At 43.8% G+C, this 18506-nt stretch overlaps 1 protein-coding gene across 7 annotated transcripts in view; it reads right to left on the reverse strand.

Moving 5' to 3' along the window:
- Positions 1-18506, reverse strand: part of LOC118082609 (protein FAM228B) — a 31917-nt gene that overhangs the window by 4601 nt on the left and 8810 nt on the right. For 2 of the 7 annotated variants that reach the window (XM_060272353.1, XM_060272352.1), the window contains exons 6-10: positions 17303-17377; positions 14233-14430; positions 5273-5350; positions 3995-4082; positions 2379-2523 (exon numbers count right to left, since the gene is read on the reverse strand). In XM_060272353.1, the coding sequence (XP_060128336.1) occupies positions 2379-2523; positions 3995-4082; positions 5273-5350; positions 14233-14430; positions 17303-17377 (584 nt within the window). Of the gene's footprint in view, positions 1-2378; positions 2524-3994; positions 4083-5251; positions 5351-6226; positions 7718-14232; positions 14431-17302; positions 17378-18506 lie in introns of those variants that run through there. The other 5 variants (XM_060272355.1, XM_035110355.2, XR_004692288.2 and 2 more) reach the window with 5 other exon arrangements.

Raw genomic sequence — 18506 nt, forward strand, 5'->3', positions numbered from 1 at the left:
GCCGGGGCGGGAGAGTGCTAGAGTCCTGTCTAGTCGAGTTGCATGGAATCAATTCTAATCTGTTACCTCCAAGGGTTCTGTCTTGGGCCCAGTGTTATTCAACATCTTTATCAATGACTTGGATGATGGGCTTGAGGGCATCCTGAGCAAGTTTGCAGATGACACCAAATTGGGAGGGGTGGCTAATACCCCAGAGGACAGGATCACACTTCAAAATGACCTTAACAGATTAGACAACTGGGCCAAAGCAAAGAAGATGAATTTTAACAGGGAGAAATGTAAAGTACTACACTTGGGCAAAAAAAAATAATGGAAGGCACAAATACAGGATGGGAGACACCTGGCTTGAGAGCAGTACATGTGAAAAGGATCTAGGAGTCTTGGTAGACCACAAACTTGACATGAGTCAACAGTGTGATGCAGCAGCTAAAAAAGCCAATGCAATTCTGGGCTGCATGAATAGGAGTATAGCATCTAGATCAAGGGAAGTAATAGTACCACTGTATTCTGCTCTGGTCAGACCTCACCTGGAGTACTGTGTCCAGTTCTGGGCACTGCAGTTCAAGAAGGATACTGACAAGCTGGAACGTGTCCAGAAGAGGGCAACCAAAATGGTCAAAGGCCTGGAAACGATGCCTTGTGAGGAACGGCTTAGGGAGCTGGGTATGTTTAGCCTGGAGAAGAGAAGGTTAAGGGGTGATATGATAGCCATGTTCAAATATATAAAAGGACTAGCTGGCCCTGCCACACGTTGCTTTGGGTTATTTGTGTGATTTCCCCTACCCTGTGTCGATCCCTGAAGTATCCCTGTGATTCCCCCACTCCTCCCCTCACCCCCCCCGACTTTACCCTGTGATCCCCCCTCATCCCTGAGAATCCCCCAACTCTGTCCTGATCCATGACCTATTATGCCCCCTCTTCCCCCACCCCGGCATATCCCTGTGATTTCCCCCCTCTACTCCCCCTAACCCCCATTTAACCCTGTGATTTCCCTCCTCTCCTCCATCCACCCCCACCCCCCCGGGTTATTCCTGTGACCCGTTCATTGCACACAATCACTCCCCCAATGCGCGTGTTCTATAAAATTTTGCCCTGTCCCAACCCTGACTCCCCTACCCACGTGTGTTATGTGAAATAACATTTATTCTACCCAAAGGCACGGCCCTATAAAAGGCCCATATTCAGTTGATTCTATGCTGCAGCCTATTTGACCCCCCCCCCCCATCCCCGACCCAGGCAGGCCCCTAAAGCCACTCAGCCTAGTCTGCAAAGCCGAGGCGAGACACTGTGGAGAGGGCAGGTTTCATCCCTGTGTCTCCCCCACCCTGTTCTGACCCATTACCTATCCCTGCCCCCTATTCGGGGGGCCCATCCCCCCCCCAGGCAGGCCCCTACCTCCACTTGGCAATGACGGGCCTTGTTGCTGCAAAAGACCTGTTTTCAGTTGGTTGCTGTGGAATTTTGTGATGTCATCTGGTGGCGCGGCTTTCGAGGCAGCAGTGGGCAATCTGCCTTTCTATTGAATGCTGCTGGAGTATTCAGAGGTTCTGCTGGAAACATCTAATTTAGGCGCCACTTTTTGTGTTTAATCATTATTTTAGGTATGAAAGGTTTGGTTTTTTGGATTTTTTTATGCCAGATCCCTCACTGATGGGCATGGAACGTTGTGGCCAAATTTGTTACATTACAGTTCAGCAGTTACGGAGAAAGGCTGTGACCTCTGCGCACACAATGCCTACGTTTATATATATATAGATGTCATATAGAGGACGGAGAAAGGTTGTTTTCTGCTGCTCCATAGAACAATGGATTCAAGCTACAAGAAAGAAGATTCCACCAAAACATTAGGAAGAACTTCCTGACAGTAAGAGCTGTTCGACAGTGGAATTTGCTGCCAAGGAGTGTGGTGGAGTCTCCTTCTTTGGAGGTCTTTAAGCGGAGGCTTGACAGCCCTCTGTCAGGAATGCTTTGATGGTGTTTCCTGCTTGGCAGGGGGTTGGACTGGATGGCCCTTGTGGTCTCTTCCAATTCTATGATTCTATAAATAAACAAATGAGTGGTCAAACAAGGAAATGCCAGCCAATTCCTGGTTAATGATGGTTTCAGGGGGGGAAATAGTACAGATGAATGCAATTATGCTTTGTGATTATGACAGCATTTAAAAGATGGAGAGTTCAGATGATGAAACATCTTAAGTGTAACCAACAGCCCCTTCTTCAACGGAAAAGAAAGTATGCACACATTTAAGCTTTTATATTAAAGCCACTGGCTATGTTATTCACATGTTCCATGGTAAGTACATAAAACAGCTCTATTCCCCCTCTTGTGTGAAATATGGAATAAAGAGAATTTGTTTAAAAAGCAGTGACAAACTTTACCGGCTCTTTTGACGAATCTCACTTTCTATGTACCCAGCTGGAATTTTTAACCACTCTATTGGATTCATAAGTTGCCGACTCAATGGAAGGAGTGGCAGTTCTGCCTTATGGAGCTCACTCATCTCTTTGGAGGAAAATAATTTTCCTGTAGGAAGTCAAAAGCATGAAGGTTATTTCCATAAACTGGAGTGACTACTTTCAGAGATAAAGGCAAAACTATGGTCAAATTCGGGACGCAGGTGGCGCTGTGGGTTAAACCACAGAACCTATGGCTTGCTGATCAGAAGGTCAGCAGTTCGAATCCCTGCAGCGGGGTGAGCTCCTGTTGCTCGGTCCCAGCTCCTGCCAACCTAGCATTCGAAAGCAAGTCAAAGTGCAAGCAAATAGGGACCACTACTGTGGAAAGGTAAACGACGTTTCCGTGCGCTGCTCTGGTTCGCCAGAAGCGGCTTTGTCATGCTGACCACATGACCTGGAAGCTGCACGCCGGCTCCCTCGGCCAATAGTGCAAGATGAGCGCACAACCCCAGAGTCGGTCACGACTGGACCTAATGGTCAGGAGTCCCTTTACCTTTACCTATGGTCAAATTCACCCCTCCCAGATATATAGCACCACCAGCTTTACCACTTCATAAACTTTGGGGGAAGACCAAACGACCCTAAGTGATTCTATCTGCATCCTTCAGTTCCTCCATCCTGCATCTTGAGTCAAAGGGCCATAGCCAGAGGATGGAAAACAGATCCTGACTTTTATATCCACCCTTGGTATAGTTGCCTAGCCCCTGTGGAAAGGCTAGCCGATGATGTGTGGTGGGCTGAGGGCCAAGCCAAGCCAGACATGTTTCATGCAGCAAAGTTCCCACTCTTTATAAATACTTCCTCCAAGAGTCTGAAGCCATCCAGTGCTCATGCTGGGTTCTGGAGAAGATACATCAGATAATTCTCCTTTTAAGTGCTTTTCTGTCCTTATTAGAGACGAGGGTGGCGTTGTGGTCTAAACCACAGAGCCTAGGGATTGCCAATCGGAAGGTTGGCAGTTTGAATCCCTGCAACGGGGTGAGCGCCCGTTGTTCAGTCCCAGCTCCTGCCCACCTAGCAATTCAAAAGCACGTCAAAGTGCAAGTAGATAAATAGGTACCACTCTGGCGGGAAGGTAAATGGCATTTCCGTGTGCTGCTCTGGATCGCCAGAAGTGGCTTAGTCATGCTGGCCACATGACTCGGAAGCTGTCTACGGACAAATGCCAGCTCCCTCGGCCTATAGAGGGAGATGAGCGCGCAGCCCCAGAATTGTCCGCAACTGGACCTAACGGTCAGGTGTACCTTTACATTTACCTTTCTACTGTCCTTACTTATGGGATTTAACGATGTAAAATTATTTGTGAGAGACCAGGGTGTGTGGGTTTATTCGTGTTGCCTATATTCTATTGTTTTTTACAAAATCAATAGAACATATCGGGGGCGGGGCTAGTCTGACTAACCTGACAGGTTGGTGCAGAGAGGGAAAGAAGAAGAGAGCAGGGCAAGGGCCCTTCCTTACCTAGGCTATTGGGCATTAAGTCTCGAAACAGAATGTGCCACAGAAGCCCATAGCCAAGCACTGCAGCATAGAAATACCTGAGTCACACTGCTGAATAATGCCAGCCTCAAGGTATCTTCCTCGTATCTCCTTTAACAAAGGATCGTATAAAGGTGGAACTGAAACCTATTAAAAATACAGGCAAGTTCTTACTTCCTTCCCCTTTTTAAAATTATTTGTGAAGTATTAACATTCATAGCACATGAACAACCAAACATAAATGTTACACAGTGCACAGTAATTTTTCCAGCTTGTTTTATTATTATTATTATTAGTAGTAGTAGTAGTAGCAGCAGCAGCATTAGTAGTAGTAATAGTAGTTCTTTGCCCATCTTACTGGGTTGCCCCAGCCACTCCGGGTGGCTTCCAACATATATAAAAACATTGTGCATTAAAAAGCTTCCCTATACATGACTGTCTACTCATTTCCTTGACATCTGCTGGGTGTCCCACAGGGAGGACGCCACCACTGAGAAGGCCTTCTGCCTGATTCCCTGTAGCTTCACTTCTCACAGTGAGGGAACTGCCAGAAGGCCCTCGGAGTTGGACCTCAGTGCCCGGGCTGAACAATTGGGGTGGAGATACTCCATCAACTATACTGGGCCAAGGCCATTTAAGGCTTTAAAGCTCAATACCAACACTTTGAATTGTGCTCAGAAACGTATTGGAAGCCAATGTGGGTCTTTCAGGACCATCTAGAATAGACAGTATATTAGTACATAGGTCCAATCCATGCATATAGAACAGCAGACTCAAATCCAAACACATCTAAGTATTTGTAACTCATGGCATACTTGAGAGTGGGCATTCTAAGGATCTGGGGGTCCACTTAAAAATCCCTTCAAAACATCCATTTCAGAAGAGAAGTTTTGGTTTATGGCATATATAGTTTGGTGCTTAAGAGTAAAAGTTCAGATTTGGGAGTTTCTTGTGAAAGTACTATGGTCACTCCCACTTCCCACTCTTCTTCTCCCCCCCCCCCCCGAGTCCAAATTCAAGCCACTGGGAACTGAGAAAAGAAAGTCCACAGCCACAGTACTGTGGGGAATTCATCTAACGGCACAAAATGTGAATTGTGTATGTCCAAGGGAGGGGAAGAAAATGTGAAGATCCTGATGAGAAAGGAGGTCAAGTGTGTGAAGATGTGTTTACCAGTGGGCAATTCCCTAAACTGCCAAATAATTCACAATGTGTTAATTATCTAATTTGTAAATATTGTTAATGCATACACATCCCTTCACCGGCTCTGCCTATGATGCCAAGAAACCAATACAATTCTCATCAGTGCAATAAATTCAGCATGTTGGCTCTCCTACCTTGCAAGTGTCTGTAGAACATTTCAGAAAGAAAGGATCATAAGAGGAAGTATTATAGCTTTCTAAAAATGCACTGCCCTGTAAAAGAAGAAAAAGTGGAAGTCAAGCAAGCTATGGATGCAACATAATATTTACGTAGCAGGTAGCTAATATTTTCTATGTAATCCCTAAAGTGGGACGCAGGTGGCGCTGTGGGTTAAACCACAGAGCCTAGAGCTTGCTGATCAGAAGGTCAGCGGTTCGAATCCCTGCAACGGGGTGAGCTCCCGTTGCTCGGTCCCAGCTCCTGCCAACCTAGCAGTTTGAAAGCACGTCAAAGTGCAAGTAGATAAATAGGTACCGCTCCGGCGGGAAGGTAAACGGCGTTTCCATGTGCTGCTCTGGTTCGCCAGAAGCAGCTTTGTCATGCTGGCCACATGACCTGGAAGCTATACGCTGGCTCCCTCGGCCAATAATGCGAGATGAGCATGCAACCCCAGAGTCGGTGACGACTAGACCTAATGGTCAGGGGTCCCTTTACCTTTACCTAATCCCTAAAGTACACCTTTCAGATAAAGTATCACAGATGAATATTCACAGTACCTCAACATTTAGCTAGCATTTACTCCATCATCTTAATGCATAAATGGCACCATTCATTTCATAAATCAAGTCACAATAGTAACTTTTTTATCTTTTTTGTCTTTCAGCATTACCGAGGTTGTCATTTTTTGTACAATAGTCCCCAAATTATGAATTATGTGTATTAAGCAGGTGTCTCTGTTACCAAAAACAGGTTTTGTGGTCACTAAGCATCAAATTACATAATGCATGAAGCACGTATTTTTAAAGTGTACTTATCACCAGCAATTCTCCGCCCCCCCCAAAAAAAGCATCCGCCCCCCCCCAAAAGCCCTCATTCCACAAAGGTGGAACAAGGGCCACCCAAAAAGGCCTCATGGGCCACATGCGGCCTTCGGGGTGTGGGTTGGACCACCCTGAGAGAAACCTTTCTCCTCGCACTGCTTTCTTCTCTAAGTTTTTATCAAAAGGTGCTATTTGCAGTATGTAGAAACTTCAGAGTAAAAATAAGTTGTGAGGTATTTTCAGGAGGAAAACAGCATGTGTCCATGAGGCAAGAGATAGGTTTTTTAAAACAAATATTCCCATCTGACATGGTCCTGATCAAGAGCAAGACCCCCCACAGAAATAATTTGTCTGAAAAAATGAAGTTGTCAGTGCTAAGTATGCTAAAAAAATTGTGCTGAACATAACATTTGATTTGAAGGACTTCTTAATCAAAGAGTAGGACACATGACAAAACTACACGGTTTTAAGCCTGTATATCTGCTCCAAAACAAGAAACCTTGCAATCTGCAGCATCATGGAGGAGCTAACGCTTTCCAACAAAAACGAGTTAGCATCCCCACTTAAGTGCAACACAGGATCTTTTGCCAATGGCACTCACAGGAGAAACCACACCACAAACCAGGTAGCACAGGTGTTATCACATCCAGGTGGGGCCTTCAAGACACAGCTTGGAAACACAAGTTAAGCTTTCATTTCATTGCAAGGATTGTAGGCCCGCAAACAAATGTAGGACACACCCCTGCTCCAAGGAGCTTACAATCTTGTATGGTGTACACCTTTGTGTAGTACACACCTTTTGGAGTCAAAGTGTTGCATCAGACAGTTGATAAACGATGTCCTTAACTGTCCCGCTTGGTTCTCTCTTTCACTTCATGATATCCATAGTGCAGGTAACACTGAATACAGAACATCTCACCACACAATTCAGCAGCAGCATTGACAGAACATGTGAGAAACCTTAGAAAGTGTGAGCCCCTGAACCTTGTCTACCGTGGCTGGCGCTTTTGCAGGCCATGGCACTGAAGGGACCCCAAGCGTCTTCCGTCTTCAAGGATATTTTGTGGTGTCACTATTCTTTTGCCGAGCCTGATATCTCCTGTAGGACTGGATGGGTGGAGGTATAGGGAGAAAGAAAGGGTTATGGGAATGGTAAGCGCTGAAGTCACGAAGAGGCTCGTGTTCTGAAGGTGGAGGCTGCTGTGCAGGCAGAGAGAGTTCAGAAGCTGACGCATCGGAAGGCGGCTCAGAAGCAGCAGCTGGAGGAGGAGCAGGAAGCTGCAAAGCAGCTGAAGGACTGGGCGGTTGTGAGGAGGTCAGCTGTAAGAAGGGAGACTGAAAGAAAAGAGAAGGCGAGTGGAGGAAAGGGGGAACGGGAGGAAGCAAGTGAAAGAAATGAGCTGGGACTGAGGGAGGAAGCATGACGGAGGGGAGAACGACGATTGGTGGAGAAGTGGAAGGGGAGACGGAAAGGAGAGAAAATGGAAACGGGGGCAGAAAAGAGGGAAAGTATGAGCCAGAGGAAGAAGACTCAAAAAGTGGGTGGAAAGGAGGAAGAAGCACACAAAGGGAGGCTGGGGGGCCAGGATCAGATGAAGCCTAACGGAACAGAAGACACAAGCAAAGGACAAAACAAATACATGAACAGAAAAGCACAGGAGGCAACAGCTAATACAAGGAAGTTACAATTCCAGCATGGTAAGCGCCGCTCTTCCTTTGTACAAAAGGTGCATACTGATTTATTTTAGCCATGTTGGTCTGATACAGTCGAAATAAATAAATAAATTGTGTGCATGCACACAAAAGCTTATACCCAGAACAAACTTAGTTGGTCTCTAAGGTGCTACTGGACAATTTTCTATATTTATTTTATTTTATTTGTATACCACCCTTCATCCAAAGATCACAGGACAGTTCACAACATAAAATTAGAAAATATGGACACAGTCCTAGGAATCATTTGTAAATATCCCTCCACCTGTCCCTATTTACGTGGGGCAGCCCCTTTTCCCTACTACATTACATTCCCCAATAAATCAAATCACTGACCCAATTTTTGCAGATGTTTTGTTGAAATGTCATTAGTGTGAACAGCTGGTTCTCAGTTTTCAGCTTCAGCAACCTGCACCTGGTCTTCAAAAATATCTGAATGGGAGGTTGAAGTTTGCCTCAGGCGCACAAGTGTGTGCACTCTAAGGGAATTTCACACAGCAGTAGCTGAAGTTCATTATGAACAGACTGCAGGACATTCAGTTTCGTTAATATTATCTTTTATAGCCAAAAAGGGAACAAGTTGTTGAAGCATAAATTATATAATATGCAGCAGATAGGTTAGCATCTTCAGCCACATGTAAACATAACTACTTTTCTAGTTTCATCTGTAAAAAAAATGGCTGGGTAGGTAATTGCTTGCTTTGTGTTCCAAAAGAAAAGGACTCTTGTCCTTCAAAACTGTGTCTGCCACAAACATGCAAACAGATAAGCAACCACAAGTAATTTGATATGGTAGTACACAGCCCTAAAGAGAGTATGAAATCTGAAAACTGATTTTTAAAAACTGGAAGCTGTGTACATTGGAAAATGTGCCATCATATGTTTTCAATATTGGATTATGTCTTTTTGTTTAATCCTGTGGTCTTGAGTCTCTCTCTCTACAAAACCCAACCACTGATCAGCCACTGGCCTCTGTGGTTATTTGCTAATTTTGTGGTATTTTCATTAGCAAGAAGCAAAGCCAGGAGGAGAGAGCAAACGATGAGACTGCTTACGTAGAACAGCATTATATTTCAAAGAACAGTGACTTGAGCTTTGTCCATATTAGGGTGTAAACATGCATGTGGATTGAAGAAATCTGATTTTTCTGTGTGTGCTTTCGCCCACATATGAGAACTTTGAATTTTATGCCTCTGTCTATCTCAATCTTTCTCACTGACCATTGTGGGCAGTGCTTGAGGAGATCTATCTGTGCTGCGTTCTTGTCTGCTCAGCTTCCCCTAGATTACTGCTTCCGCAATGTCCATTTCCCCCTATTTAACTTCTTTCTTGATTTTGGTGCATTTATCTGGAAGTTCCAGACATCAGGTCCTTCATGACACAGGTGCACACACCATTTTTGTCCACAGCATTGTGCACCCAAGAACTTCCAGTAAAGCAAACATTTCCAACATGTTTCACAGTGGGCAAAATGAGGGTTTGGTGTTCTTAAAAATAAAGGAATGAAAATAGATGCATGGGGTTTTTATTTTTTAGTTAGTTGTTTAGTTATTAACCTTGTTAGTCATGTGTTATACAAAAAGATCTCAAACAACTTACAACACATTTAAAACATAAGCATGAAAGGCCCTTCTTGATTCCTCCCCACATCTGCAGCTATGGAGGGACCCAGCAGTACCAGCAAAGAGCAACTAGGGGGGAGGAGTTGTGGGTCCCTCCAGTCTCCCGGCCCTCCCCCACTTCAGAAAGACACCATGCAGTGTGGAAAACATTGCCTCTAACAACCATTGGAAGTAGCATCAGGTTTGTGCATTACAAATACAAACATGCATTACAAGTAAAAAGAAAGTAAAAGTAAAATCCATGCAGTCACAAGCGTGTTCAAGGCAGGACAGGGAGAGAAGACCTATAGGGGGAGGAATTTGGAGAGCGTTTGTTCTTTGTTCTTCTCATTCCCCTCCTCCTATACCTGCTTACATCCTAAGGGGACATGTGCAAGCTGGATAGGTTAATAGGAAGCACAAGGTTCTGAAGAAGACAGGAAGTGCTGGTAGTGTATTTCGCCACTTGAGTTAATGAACTACAAGCTCCATGATTCCAAGAAAATGACAATGCCAGTGCCACTTGCCTTAAAGAAGAAAGACATCAGACCTCTGCCATGACTCACAAGCCAAAGACCTGCACTGTGTCCATAGGCTGAAAAGGACAACGTTCTGATCCCATCCTTGGGGAAGAACTGCCAGGACTATCTTCAGGACTCACAGACCTGAGGATGCCACCCTAACACCCACCTATGATTCAGAGGAGCACTCTCTCATGGTACCCGTCACCTCAGCCAATGGCTGCAAGGGCACTTAAGCCACCCAGCTCCTCTGGGCAGACAGAGCCAATCTATTGTAGGCTTTAGTCAAAAGCAGGCATCCCCAAACTTCGGCCCTCCAGATGTTTTGGACTACAATCCCATCATCCCTGACCACTGGCCCTGTTAGCTAGGGATCATGGGAGTTGTAGGCCAAAACATCTGAAGGGCTGCAGTTTGGGGATGCCTGGTCAAGAGACGCAGCTCACGCATACACATAGCTGTCAACCCTCCCTTTTTTTGCTGGAAATTCCCTTATTCCAGCGCCGCTTCCCACTGCTATCCTGGATTGTCAGATATACCGTAGCGTAGACTGTCCCCAGGACAGGTGAGGCTGCTGATCCCTTATTTTCAAATCCGAAAGTTGACAGCTATGCACATGCAGCTACCATAGTAGGACCCTGAGAACTCTCCAAGGTGCTGCAGGGGACTTCAACTCCTGACCTGACCTCTTGACTGGGCACCAGCAGGCTTCTCCTGTGTGCCTTGAGCTCACATAGAACATGGCACCTTGCTGACTACTATCCCTTCCCCAACATTAGTGTAGCAATAGAATAGACAGTGTAGAATAGACAGCGTAGCAGCTAGCAGAGGTCCTGGGGAGTGAGCAGAACCATGATGACGGGCTGTTTGACATGGGTTAGGCTCACTCCAATTCTCCTTGCAAAAATTGAAACAGATGCTCTCAAAGTTAAGCATCCCTGCTTTAAATTTCTGCCTCATTCCTTAAAACAAACACCATGGATTACTGCAACATGCTCTATGTGGGGCTGTCCTTGAGACCTTGAGGATAGTCCAAAAGCTGCAGTTGGTGCAAAATGCAGCGGCTCAACTGCTCACAGGACAGATATCACCAACATGTTACCCTATTGTTGAAATAATTGCACTGCCTGCGAATTAGCTATGAGCTGAGTTCAGGCTACTAGTCTTGGTGTATAAAAGTGCTATACACCTTCGGACCAGGGTACCTAAAAGATTGTCAATTGATAACTGCACTCTGCAGGTGAGGGCCTCCTGCAGTTACTTATCAGGAAGATCTTATCGGGAAATTCATTTCACACGGTGTAGGAATCAGGCCTTTAATGTTGTGGCACCTAGCCTTTGGAATTCCCTGCCCTTGAATATTTGATAGCCACTGTCTCTGTAATCTTTCTGGTGCCCATTCAGCTAGCCTTTTAAGCTGAGTTTTCCCCTAAATTCAATTGCTTGAGCCTTTGGAAGCAGACTGATAACTTTCAAATTATTCCTCCGCAGCTGAGATTCCAGTAGGGTGATATGTTTATCTGAAATGCTTTGATACATTTCAGTAATCCTCTCGTGTGTTTTCAAACACTGCACAAAATCATCCATTTTTTATGCATCTCCGAAACTTCTATTTTAAGAGCGGTCATATCAGACTCAACCTCAGCTGGATCTTTCTGAATTGGCTTGAGAGCTGCTAAGATCTCTTATACAGCACCAGAGCTCAGGTCTGTTCCAGTCTCCCCTGCCATTACTTGTGCAGTTGAACTGGCAGCAGCTCCCGTTTCCTTCCTTTGGTATTCCTCTTATCAAAGATAGCGTAGAGAAGCAAAGAGAATATCTGCCCAATTTGTGAAGTTTTTTTGCTCAAACAGTCTGGTAATCAAGTTGTCCTGAAGGCAGTTAGAAGACAGGAGAAGGGAGTCACTGCTTATGGCGCCATGTGCAGACCAGAAGATTTTTTTCAAACAGGACATTGCCAACACTATAGACATCAGCTTTGATTACCACACACTTGAAGTGTAGGCAATTTTGTCTACCTGGGATCCACCATAACCAGCAACCTTTCCATTGATGCTGAGCTGGACAAACATATTGGCAAGGTAGCTATGGCAATGGCTTGCCTCTCCAAAAGAGTTTAGGAGCATGTGATGCTAACTTCCAATACCAAGATGGAGGTCCACTGTGTTCAGCTTGCTGCTTATGAAGTGAATAATGGGCACCTTACACCCACCAGGAGGGATGTCTCAATGCCTTCCACGTGGGCTGTGCCAAAATCAGATGGCAGGGCAGTGTCTCAAACAAAAATGTTCTCTCCTGAGCCCACATTCCCAGCATGTTCACACTTCTATCTCCACAATGTCTATGCTGGCTTGGTCAAGTATGCAGAATAGAAGATGGCAGGATCTCCAAGGACAGGCTCTATGGAGAGCTGGCTTCAGGCACCAGGCCCATTGTCAGACCCTCTCTGTGTTCCAAAGATGTCTGCAAATATGACATGAAGGCTGGCAACATGAACCCTGCCATGAGGGAATCCCTTGCAGATGATTGCAATGCCAGGAGACAGACAGGTTGTGTATCCACAGCAGTGACCAGAGAAGAATTGACTGCTGGAAGGAGTGCTGAGAAGAAATGCCAGGCTGTACCTGTAGCAGCAAAACAAGACTCCTTCATTTGCCCCACCTGCAAAAAAAAAATGTCTCTCCTGTATCAGTCTCTATAGCCACAGCAGGTGCTGTAACTCTCCAACAGTTTGACTCATCCCCCAATGCTTCACTCTTCCACTGTCTCCCAAGACAGATGAGTGACAACAACGATTCTATACCTGCCTATATAGCACTTTTTCACCCTCACAGCAACCTGTGAGATAGGTTACTATTATTCCCATTTTACAAATGGGGAGTGAGGATGGAGAATAGCTGTCAGGGATGTCAGGCAATAGCAATGCTCAAAGCTATGCAATGAGTCCATAATATCAACCTGAACCTGATTATCTGTTTCAAATCCAAATATTTATCTGACAGTTCATGGCTCCATGGCTAGGCTTTTTGTTCCATCCTTTAAGGTATACTTGTCCAGTTCCATCTACTTCACTGAGTTTGCAAATTGGAATTTTCAATCCAGTTCCCTTTGCTCTGCATTAATGTTCCCACACCATTTCCCTCAAAAATATGGGCTTGTCTTCCCTCCAGTTATGTTGACAGTTTTCTGCATTTGTCTTGCAACTATATTTTCATAGTTCTGTATACAAAGTCCTTTGTGAAGAAGTCATCTAATTCTTTGAAGAAGAAAAATGTATCCAATTTGATGAACCAACAATACACTTGGCAATTCTGTTGGCAAATGATGAAATATATACAACTAGCAAAGAACATGCCACACATCCAACCTCCATGTTTCCCTCTCTGCTAGTCACACACATCTGCTGAAAGGAAAACAGTAGGTGGGTCCCACTCATTCTGGAATGTAGCAAAGGGAAAGCAAACACTGCCAGCCACTAAGGAGCCTGACTGCCATACTCTGCACTCTTATGCTCTTGCACCTATAACTTGCTCTTCCCTATATGACCAAATCTCCCCCAGAGTGAGAGGCTGGGAAGAAAAAGGAGGGATCCCAGGGGAGAGCTTGGGGGGGGGGGCTGAGAATTGCCTCCAGGAGAGGACTCCATATTCTACTTGTTCTGCTTTTAGTTTTTGGAGCTGTTATTTTAGTGTATTGTGAAAATCTTTAATAGAATAATTGATTTACAAAATAAAACCAAATCAATCTTCAGTGCAGAAGGAAATGTGTCTTTATTTGTTAAACAAATTGAATAGAGTCCTCAATTTGTCTGTTCAAACCCAGATAATGCTGAAGATAATGCTTGTTTAAGAAATGGCACCACAGTTCAGATTTATGCTTCAGATAACACTGTATCCTCCCATTGCTCGTAAGCTGTTTTGAATAAAAAGGACACAATCTAAGTCTACTGAGCCATTCAATTGTCTAGACTACATGTAAACATTATGAGGGTTACATTAACCACTGGGGTTGCTCATTACAGCACCTGAATTTTTGATTCTTTTCACTCTTCATTGGTACAACAAACAATATATTTTCCTCACACAAATACACTTCTCTACGATGAACCTGTAAGAGCTCAAGGCATGTTCTGTGAGCCTTTTGTTATTAAAATAACTATTAATTCTTTGCAGACAATTTTGATCCCAGCCTTAGTCAAAGGAAACAAACTCTACAATTTTGCTAACATCCCTCCAAGTGCCTTTCAGAAGAAAAAAAACATTTTTTTCTTTACCAATACCTTCTTATTACAGTAGTTTAGGTAAAGGGAGAGCTGCTTTCGCTTCCTTTCCTCTATTTCTTCACTTGACTGGTTGTCAACTTTGTCCTGAATTTTCTGTAGTAGCGGGCTTGAAACATTCTCAAACCACTTCTTGTACAGCATTTCCCTCCTCCTTAGAGCTAAGAAATCATTGTGCTTCAAATACCTGTCTACTTCCTAATTGATAGAGAGACTATTGTTAACAAAGCTGGGTCGCTGTTGAAACAAATTACTTTAAATCAGACACTATTCAAAAATGATATCTGAAAGAGGCAAGTCATTACTGTAATCAACTAAAACCTAAGGGGTGCTTGACACACTGAAATATCTGTACACAAACGACATGCATTTTAATCAAATGTGTAGCCCATTTATGCTGAAAATTGCATAGTTTGTTTTTTTGCTGCACCAATCTCTGCTTTGAAACCATAGCCAATCATATGACAACTGAATGTGAAGATTGCTACTCTGTATGGTTTGCTACATGGAAACAGCTTATCTGTAGGACTTTTGTAACATGTAAAGCAACACAATGTTCTCAACTAGAAAAGGTGCATACTGTATTCAGAAAAGGTTGCTTTGCAGATAGGAATAAACTAATTAACAGCAATGCTAGAATTTCATAGTTGAGAGATGCAAAATATACAGACCACATGCCACAATTCTGTTTGGCCTTAAGGACTCCTGAATACTTTATGAGAATCTTGATGATTTTTGAAAATTTACATTTCTTGCTATTATAGTTTTGAAGAAAATCTTGACAGCCTGGCTTTCACAGGTGGTCTGACAAGAATGAGGGTGGGTTTAGGAGCTAGCCCAGCCTCCCTCAACCTTGAGTCCCCAGATGTTGTTGAACTACAACGCTTGTCACCCTGGACCACATAGCTAGGGATGGTGGGAGTTGTAGTCCAACAACACCTGGGGACTCGATGCTGAGAGAGGCTGGGCTAGACTATGCCTGAAATTCTGGAATGGAGCGGATTGTCATACTAACTGGCTGGAAGGACCCAAATAAGAAGCCAGAGCAGCTAAAGATATGATGACACTATGATATCCTGATGTCCTCTCTGGCCAAGAACCACCTTAAAGAACAAGGTGAGGCATGTTTGATGGGCAAATACATCGCACATAACGGCGTTTTCCAAAAGTAGCATACAAGACTAATAAAGGCACAGAATTGTAGTTGGAAGGGACCACAAGGGTCATCTAGTCCAATCCCCTGCAATGCAGGAACATGCAACTGTCCCATACGGGGATCAAACCTGCAATCGTGGCATTATCAGCACCACGCTCTAACCAACTGAGCTAAACAACTCCATTATTCTTATGTGAGTAGTGGAGCCAACCACAAGAAGACGCACACAGCCCAGCAGCTGATGCATTCGCAACAGCTCACTTCTAGGAGCTGGAAACCTACGATACCCCATTCTTCACCTAACTGAACTATGACCAACAACACCTGGTGCAGAGTGGCCAAGAACAGGTGTCAGACTCAGTCCCAGGGCCCAAGTAAGTAACACAGAGTGGAGGTAACACAGCAAAGTTTGTAAAAGGAACTTAAGGTGATGCAATTGTAGAACTGTACAGAAGAAGAATAAAGGAGCAGGGAAGGAAATACATGGGCTAAATATATCCAAGGGTAAGTTAACACAAACGGAATAAGGCAACCTCCAATTCTTTCTAGCTAATAGGAGAGATGGCATGCATGACTGCATGAGACTCTCATGTTCAAACTAATGAAAACTGATGTTTAAGGTTTTTAAAAATTTAAATCTTTTTTTAAAACCCACATAATTTGGGTCTTTAAAAAAGCAAATTATTTGTTAACTCCGTTTCTTACAGGGGAAAAGACACATGGGATTTCTATAACCAACACATTTAACAGTCCTAATTTTGTTCTTTAAATAGCATGCATGAGAGAGGCAATCACAGCACTTGGGGAGGGAGCCTTTATCTCTTTTCCCCACACTGTGTGGTCCTGATGGAAACTACCCTCTTTAGCCCCAGGACAGTTTTCTCCACTCATGGCTGCTGCTTATGGAACAAAATGCAGACATGCTAACCATTACATACATTTAACATCATGGCTAGTTTGTCCCACAGTAGTTTCCACATACCACATCTATAATGCCACTAGAAAAACAACATTTCAAGACCCAAATCAAACATATGAAAGGTATCAGATTCAAAAGATATTTCAGCAACCATTGTTGTAGGCGAAGGCATGAAGGCTGGGCGATACTCCAATTTACTGTCTGAAACTGGGATGGTGTTCACTCCCCAGCCACCATGATGGATCGGGAGCTCAAATTGCCTTTGCACAAGCAGGCAAGCTGCACCTTTCCTCTTGGGTCAGTTGGTCGCTCCAGGAAGAAAGACGCAGTCTGCCCACTCAGGTGAATGTGCTTCTCAGGCTCCGTGCCTGCCTGCCTTTGCCCGGGAGGGCAGGCTGCATCTTTAATCCCGGAGCAACCACCCACTCCAAGAGGAAAGACAAAGCCCGCCCGCTTGGGCAAAGGCAGGCAAGTGCCTTTGAGGGAGTTCCAATGCCCTACCAGCTTGCGTATGAGCCAGAGCGGAATCAGGGCCACCCTCGAACTGCTCAGCTGGGCAGGGGGAAGCCTCTCGACCCCCAGCTGAGCAAGCGCTGACACCTTTCCAGCTCGTGACAGAGCTTCCTTGAACCACTCAATTGGGAGGGAAGCATAGACGCTCACTTAGCTGTGGGGCAGAAGGCTCTCCCCTCAGCTGAGCAGTTCAAGGAAGTCCTGGGCTCGTGCAAACTGGAGAGGCATTGGGGCTCACTCACCATGTAGGGCTGGGCAATGTATCTCAGCTGCTTTTTCCATCCTAAGATGGGGAGGAAGAAACAGCCTAGACACATTCAAGACATCATGCTATATCAGCATATCGCAGTATTTAGCTGCTGATATATCACAATGTGGAAAGCCAGGTATTGCCCAGCCCTACTAGGCTTCTTCATAGCTGTAGGTCTTCCTCAAACGTTAGAAAGACATATTGCAAACTGACACTGTATTTTGTTTCTTACCCTCACAAAGCAGTTCTCTCTTTCCAGCAGGGCCTGGGTGGAACCAACAACATCCTGTCTTTCATTAACTATAGCCTAATAAAATACCAGCAAAATCTGTGAAGTAAAACTGCTGAATGAAAAGCAGTAATTAAGAATTAATTCTATGAGCAGGACAGCACTGTAGGATAAGTAGATCCATGATTAAAGAAGACACAGGAAATAAAGCTACATAAACATCTTTTAAAAATTAATGGGATTTGGGTGCAACTTTGAGGCTATATTGAATTATAGATAATCTTGGAGTAGAATAAAAAGTGCAAAGAGAAACAAAAAGTGGTGAAAGAAGTTGCCATTATTACTTCTTGTACAGATCAGAAGGTTAGAAGGAAAGCAGACTTTTCTGGTTGGAGCTATTAATCCAACATGCTTTAAGATATTTTATATTAATTTAGAATAAGTAGAATACATATTTAGAATATTTAATACTATTAGTATTTACTTTGAGAATACATCCTAAAATTGTATAATAAACATATAAATAAAACATTCTTATTTTGAGTTTTAGCACAAGTCAAAAAAAATTCCCCAGAGTCTACAATAGTGTGCTCCACTTCAATCCTATTTTAGAAATGCTGCACCACTGAATCAAAAGGTCAATAATTTGGTGATAAGCATCTATTCTTAAGGAAATTCAGGGGCAAACTTACAATCTTTCTTTTGCAAAGCAGACCCAAAATAATTCTAGTCATTAAATCGTCCTGTGGGAAGGATCCTGGTGTCTTTTTATTTTTTTTGTTGCTGTTTTAAATTGTGTTTTAAAGCTTCTTGTAAACCATATTGGAAATATTGCAGAACATAAACAACTGTAATAAATGAATAAATAACTTGCAGTCCTACATACATATATTATTTACCCAAATAGATGTCACATTTAAAAAGTTGTTTCATTTTAATTTTAAAAAATAATTAAAATATAACTACAGTATAAAAATCCCCATGCAGAGCAGACAAGAACTGAGCTTTATCTGAACCCCAAACTATATGGAACTCAAAGTACAGATGACTTTACAACAACAAAGTGGCTGTCAGTCCTTGTGTACCTTGTAGTAATATATTTTGTCAGCCTCATGCTCTACGAAACCTCTTAACAAGAGTATCCACCTTCTCTCCAAAGCTGAGAAAGCTTTATTAGAGTAGTGCCAGTACTGATTTCTTACTACTG

Source organism: Zootoca vivipara, chromosome 3 (assembly GCF_963506605.1).
Source record: "Zootoca vivipara chromosome 3, rZooViv1.1, whole genome shotgun sequence".
NCBI lineage: Eukaryota > Metazoa > Chordata > Lepidosauria > Squamata > Lacertidae > Zootoca > Zootoca vivipara.